This window comes from Cariama cristata, unplaced genomic scaffold (genome assembly GCF_000690535.1).
Source record: "Cariama cristata isolate BGI_N322 unplaced genomic scaffold, ASM69053v1 scaffold1324, whole genome shotgun sequence".
Classification (NCBI taxonomy): domain Eukaryota; kingdom Metazoa; phylum Chordata; class Aves; order Cariamiformes; family Cariamidae; genus Cariama; species Cariama cristata.
The window spans coordinates 1-6,906 of NW_009611020.1; the positions used below are offsets into that span (position 1 = coordinate 1).

The 6,906-nt window shown below is 40.8% G+C and overlaps 1 protein-coding gene across 1 annotated transcript in view; it reads left to right on the forward strand.

Annotated features, from left to right (window-relative positions):
• Positions 1-745: 745 nt before the first annotated feature.
• Positions 746-6,906, forward strand: part of LOC104160015 (arf-GAP with GTPase, ANK repeat and PH domain-containing protein 1-like) — a gene marked incomplete at its 3' end in the record, with an annotated part of 56,388 nt that continues 50,227 nt past the window's right edge. The window contains exons 1-2 of the mRNA XM_009698067.1: positions 746-812; positions 3,070-3,231. Coding sequence (XP_009696369.1) covers positions 746-812; positions 3,070-3,231 — 229 coding nt within the window. The remainder of the gene's footprint in view (positions 813-3,069; positions 3,232-6,906) is intronic.

Genomic DNA, 6,906 nt, shown 5'->3' on the forward strand with positions numbered 1-6,906 from the left:
TTTTTTTTAATATATTTAATAGTGCTGGCAGTGGTCGTCTGTTCTCAGGCGTGGTAATTGATACAAAATAAAATGCATTATTTGTATTCAGTCAGGAGTATGAAATTGCATTCAGCGGGCTGAAGCCTGAACTCATTTACAGTTTTCCGAAGCCGGGCTTTCAGGAGCCCTCTTTTCAATTTGAAGAATACCTTGTCAGGCAAGAGAAGTAGTGGGAAATGGGAAAGCACAGTGTGTAAGCCTAGCGCCTTTTGATTGCTCATATTTTAAACTGGGAGAATGTTAAATAACTTCCATCTTCAAAGGGTGGTCTCCGAAACCGGGAATATGGGGCATCAATACACCAACAGTATCAGCGCGGCACCCGTTTACAAGCGACTTGTGTTTCTTTTCTGGTTGAGGGGGAGGGATACTTCAGAGCCGTTTGACCCAAGGACGGCAGGTTATTACCTGGAGAGGGCTACGGATCATGAGGATTTACCATAGGAGGTTAATTCTTCAGCTCTCCGACGCAAGTAGTCGAACCGTATGTTCCTCATTTTTCAGAGCTCACGAGCAGGTTTTGTTGGTGCAATTTATAGCCTAGAAATTAGACTAAGCTGGAGCGAGTGTACAGATCTACCTTAACGTTTTGTAACAAGGATCCTGCTTTAAAATATATTCTGTGGTTTTGTGTCAGGGGGTGATTTCTTCACCATTTTACGGGTCTGCGACATCGTGGTTGACGCTGGAGCCGCACGTGGCGATGAACGTATCCCTCATACGCCTGCCTTGGGGACCAGAGCGCTTCGGCACGTGTCTCAACATCGCGAGTATTTGGAAACAAGCTTTTTGAGAGGCGTGGGGAGAGGGTGGTAGAGTTGGTTTTTCTGGGATTTTTTTTTTTTTCCTCTCCTTGAGTGAAATGGGATAATTCTTTCTGAAATGAAAGCTGAGAATGAAGCCTGTCCATGTGCCACTCGCCTTGTATTTTTTGAGGAGAAAAGGTGAAGCATTTTGAGAAATTGTGTTAGATGTGAGCGAGCCTTTATGTCTGGTGTGCTCTCTGGGATTTTTTCCATGATATTTATGAATTTTCTGAATTTTTGCAAAGAAATTAAAATCAGTGAGGTACATTTTTGGTGGCCCGTGGCAGACCTTGCCACCACAGCCAGGCCTCTTCCTTGCCAGTGCCTGGCTCTGCGGCAGGCCTGTCTCTACACAGCAATTTTCATGTTATTGCTGCAAAAGAAGGGATTTTTTTATGTGGGGTTTTTTTTTCTTCTTTTTTTTAAGTACCCGACGTATGAAACCTTCTCAAGTCTCAAACTGGAGGTCAATATTTAGGACTAGCAGTAACCAACTTGCGTCTGCGGTTGTGCCTTTGTGTAGCTGGCATCCTCTTTGGCATCTTCTCTTCTTTCAGCGTCAAGGAGCCAAAGGTGTCTGTGTCTCCTTTGCCAAGAGCATGCTGAGCACTGGCATGGGTTCTCGTCTCTTGCTGGAAAGGCAGCAAACCCTTTGCAGCAATAGCTGTTTTGAGCATTTATGAGTCAAATACTTAAAATCTCTTATATAGGTGTAGAGAAATACATTCCCATAATTCCCTTTTGTGGTTAAATACTTGATGATTGGTTTCAAAATAGTGGACGTAGGGAAAAAGAACAAAAACCCTTAATATGAAGCTTATGCGTGATTTGGTCTCTATTGCCAGGCAATTAGCTGCCTAATTTATCTCCCACTAATAACTTGCAGCGCCACTGTGCTTAGCGGGTAATTATAAGTAAACTTTACTAGAAAATAATAATAAAAAAAAGTGTTTCTTTGTCAACTAGGCAGTTGTATGGGGATTTAACTACTCAAAAAATCAAAAGCTGCTTTTTAAATAGTCTTTGGCTTGATATTTTTCTGACATAATTCGTCTTAAGCACAATCCTGTTCTTGCACTTAAGTGCAATATGGTATCTAACCAAGGTTCTGGAAACAGCTTCACTTTACGTGATAGCAAGCACTTTACTTAAAGTGTAGGATGTTACGTTAAATTTGATCATGAAAAACAAAACCAAACCAACAAAATAGGAATGCATTTAGCACTAATCATAGTCAAAAGATTGGTTGCAATTAAACTAAAATTGTATTACCGACCTTGGGGAAAAATGTTGGATTAAGGTTACTTGAGTATTTGCTATGTGAAAGGACCCAGATGGGGAGTGAAATTTCACGGATGTCTTCGTTTCCTAAACTTGTGTTAAACATGGCTGTTAGATGTTTCTTGACTGAAAACGAGAACAACTACTCAAAAGAGAAGGAGTTCTTGTATTACCAACCATTACATGGACCAGAGAAGAGACTGTGGGTCTCTGCTGCCAAGAGAGAGGTGTCATCAACCTTTAATTTTGATTTGGTTGAGCACGCAAATTGGTGGGGGAGGGCAGAAAATGACTCGGTGTCATTAGTTCTTAAAATTGTTGCATGTTATGCAATCATAACTAATGGAGTGGGAAACTAAACACACTAAATGTGGGATTCTTTTTTTCATTGGGAGCAGGTAGTAAGTGGCCCCTTACCACACAATATTAATTGTACCAGGCATACGTTAGTTACCTTATTTTCCCACCTTTACTGCCGTTACCACCTTCTCTATGTGTGTCTGTCTCTAATACTAATGAAAGCAGATCGCGTTTGGAGGATGTTGGGGTATGTCTGTTCCGTTATGTATTAAAATGTCCTAGCGTTACACAAGTTAATTTGAGGATCGGTAAGATCTTTGTAAGAAAGAGCAATTGGATCTAATAAAGTGATTTCCCATTGTTTTTTTGTCAGTTCCAGCTGGCCTGCTTCTAAAATTGATAGAGTCTCCTGTTGATTTAATAGGACTTGAATCAGAACTTCAGCCAAGTTACTTCTTTTGGTACCTTTTTGAAAAAGTAATGGATGTTGTAGAAGACTCTCCTGTAGCCTTTGGAAGTCAATGAGCTCAAGAAGTTAGCTGCTAACAGACAGCAAGAGGTTATATCTTGGATTCTAGCAATCATTAATTTAAAGTATGCAGTATTCTCATTTTTCCATCTTTTTTTCCCCAAACTGCAGATACTGGGTTAGGAGATTCTGTGTGTTCAAGCCCAAGTATATCCAGTACAACGAGTCCCAAACTTGATCCACCTCCTTCACCTCACGCCAACAGAAAGAAACATCGCAGGAAGAAAAGCACGAGCAATTTCAAGGCTGATGGTATCTCGGGCACAGCTGAAGGTAAGCTTAGTCTGTGGTGAAGTCTGGCTTTTGAAAATACCATTCCAAAGAGCATTGTTAAGTACAACTCAGCTACAGCGTTGGCTTTGTGTACAAGGTAAAGAAAATTGTACTGAAGTAGAGAAATTAAAGACTGATCTTGTAATCATGAAGCTGTGAATAATCTGAGGCATCACGACAGTGAATTCGACTGTCTGAAACTTGTTTGGAACCAATTTTTTTAATTAAAAGAAAGGTGTCCCCAAGTTACTATGGAGCATCATAAGCCATAAAGGTAAGGTACAGGCATACTTGTGAAGTTAAAAAGTCAGGTTCACCCAGTAGCCCGTACGTCACATTAGAACTTGTGTATTTTCAGTATTATTATATTCAGTATTAAGTCTCATGTTATTTCTCCTTAGACACATCCTGAGCTCTAGAATCGCAAACACTTCTGATGCCTGTTATTGTTTGAATATTCAGCTGCTCATGGAAAGATGGTGTTATCTGAGGATAAAAAGGGAAAAGGGGAGAGTTTAAGTGTTTGGGTTCTTTTTTAAGAACCAGAAGGGAAAAGCCAAAAAGAACTTCTTTTTTCCCTTAGTTAGCTTACTATTTCCAACACGAACACTGCTATAGCTGTTCAATGCCCTTCTGAAGGGGTAACAATGTGTATGGTAGCCAGATACGATATAAAACATGCTTGTATCTTTAGAAAAGAAGAAAAGAAACATGCTAGGATTCAACCAAAAGAGCTCCAGAAAAAAGATGAACAAGGATAGTTGGAAGGCTCAGAAACTGGGGAGTCAACATATAAGGAGAGATGAAAAACGGAGACAATGGAATAACATTGTCAGGAAAGGGGAGTGTTGGGTAAGAAAAAGATGCAGTTGTAAGCATCGGAGAGTAAAAAACAGCTAATTCAGTATCAAAGAGCATTGGAACAAGTTCTGAAAAAAGGATGACAATTGCAGACAGCTGAGGAGACATTAAAAATAGATGTGATAATAGTATACAACTGAGAAGGGGCATGTTAACTACTACTTAGTCATCCTTATTTTCCATTTATTTAATTTCTCAATTGCACTTCTATCACATACGGGATTTATTTCCCCAGCTATCTATACAAATCCTTTTTTAAAAGCCATCAGCTTTTTTTTCATAATAGCTCCTGTTGCGTTCTGTTTCCAGTCATTTAGCTATCTTTACTGTTAGTTTCCCCCTAGTTTATGGCCTGAAGCCAAATTTTATTTTAACCTTTCATTTTTAATTTGTCGTCTTTTTTTTTTTTTTTTTAACAATCCCTTTTCCACCACTTATTTTCATACCTCAATGGCAAGTTAGAGAGGGGATTTTTTCAGAGCACTCACCATTGGTCCAAGACTATTTTGTTGAAGTCGGTATGAATCAAGACCAGCTGGATATCAAGAGCCTTTGAAAATCTCTTTCTAAGTAGCTAATACGTGTATGTTTTCTTTCTCCTGGGGAGATTATTTTCACAAGTCACTGGAGCTGGAGCCTGTGTGGTCCTGGTCTGCAGCTGCAGACTTCTGACCTGCAGCGAGCAATGGGGCATTTTTGTTGTGCATCTCACCCCCAGAGTCCCTGTTCTGATTGGAATGGGGAGTACGTGCTCCTTCATCCTTTTCTCTTTTCTCTTGGTCTTCTCCTTGTCTTCCAGCATCGTAACATGCTAGTCTGAAATCCTTTTGTGATAACTCAACAAAATTGTGCCCTCTCATATAAATGGGATAAATGTGCTTCCAGAAGGGCAAGAACTGGCTGGCAAGCAGCACCAAGTGATACGCAGGGAGCCTTAAAAGCAGTAGTGGGTGCCAACACTTGCGTTTGCAGTCTTTGTAGCTCTACATTAGCCCATCAGCTTTCTTTGACCTCCTGCTTCTTACGTGTCTTCTGAGATGGGCACTGTTTTCTGGCTTGGGGCTCATAGTTGTCTCTTGGGTGGGCCAGTTAAAGTCTTTATTTTTATAATATGTCTTTTAAAGCACAACCCAGTGAAAAACAGCTATTGGCCCCAAGAACAGAATTGCCGCTTTCTACATAGCGTTCTTGCCGTGTGAGAGGACCTCTGGGCGTCCTTCAGCAGATAACTAATCTTCCTGGCCCTTGAATCCTTAGCAAGATTGGGAGGAGATGCCAGACAGGACAGTCAGCCTCGTCTGTTAGCGGTAGCTGAAGGAGAAAGTAATGAAGTGTGCTCGAGTTCCCTGTCCTCCTAGAAGGGCATCTCCGAAAAGGTAATAATGATTGTAGGTGCCCATGAAGTACTTTCTAGCAAGACTAACAAAGGCTGGAGGTTGCTTTTTCCAAATCCTGGCATGTGAGCACTTGTAACTTTCGTCTGTATTTTCTGGTACTCGTGTTGGTGCAAGCCAGAAGTTAAGTTTGGTGTGATTTATGGTTGACCAGACAAGTGGTGTTCATCCCTCTGAGCTTGCTGTGATGCCGAATGATGGCAGTAACTCCAGTCCTGAGACAACCTGTGCCACAAACCAGTCTGCCGCTAGTGAGATGCGTGTCTGAGGCGCTTCAGGCTCTTGAGGGTTTTTCTCTAAGTAGTTGAATGTAGCGTTTTCACATCTGTCTTGCAATTCAAAGCAGTTTTCAGTTCAGTAATTCAGCCTTTCCTCGGGAAAAGGCTTATTTCCTTGTTCTCCAGTGCTTGGCTACAAGTCTGTCCAATGACCTAGAAGATTTCCTTTTTGATTTTTTTCTTCCTTCACGCTTACCGTAAGCGTAGGTTTAAACCCTCAGAGGATTACTGCAGTTTTGAAGACCACATATCTAAATTAAAGAGTAAAAGGAAGATGTTCTGAGAGATACATGCTTTGCCTTGGCAACTTTGATCAAGTGTTTGAGATACAGCAGGTGACTTAACTGAAAATGGGCTACAGAAGACTGTGGTGATAATCATGGGAGAACCATATCTTCCTTCCTTCTGGAAATCCTGAGCTCATTGGGGGGAGGAGGAGGAGGATCCTCCTGCAGTAGCTATTCTCAGACAATTACGATGGATCAGAGTTAAATGATTTGGGTAATTCTGGATTTCATGTTGCCTTCCTTTGGGTTTAGGCGTGTTTCAAGTGTCAGCTTTCAAGCAGAAATTCTGTGTTCCTTCATTTTTGCCTGTAGCAAAGCTTAGGTGTTCAATGAAGTTTAAATCTGGTCTTCAGCAAATTCTAGCATTTTTACTGCAGGTTGCGGTCTTTTTTTTCTTTTTTTTTTTTTTTTTTTCTGCTTGAACATGCCTGCTTTGATCATTGACCTCTGCCCATGTATTCAGATATCACGATGATGGACACTAGTGAGCCCAGGGTGAGTCACTAATTCCGAGGACTGATGCTCATCTCTTTTATGCCCTTCCATAAAGGTCATGCCAATTCTTCTCTGTCCACACTATCTGCACATGCCCAGCCCTCTCTTTCTGGGATTGATTCTTTCATCTTACTTGGTTTATCTTTCTACGGGTTTTCTGAAACAATGGTCATAGCAATAAAAATACTAAAGCAACTGTGCTGCAGTTGGGTGAAAATTAAAAATCAATTCATGTTTTGGAAAACCAGATTCTTGGGAAATTTTTCCAGTGCAATGAAACCCAGAGAGAAACTTTTTCGTTCTGTGTACAGAACTTGTCACTGAAAAAAATTTCCCAGTGTTTTTTGAGGGTAACAGCAG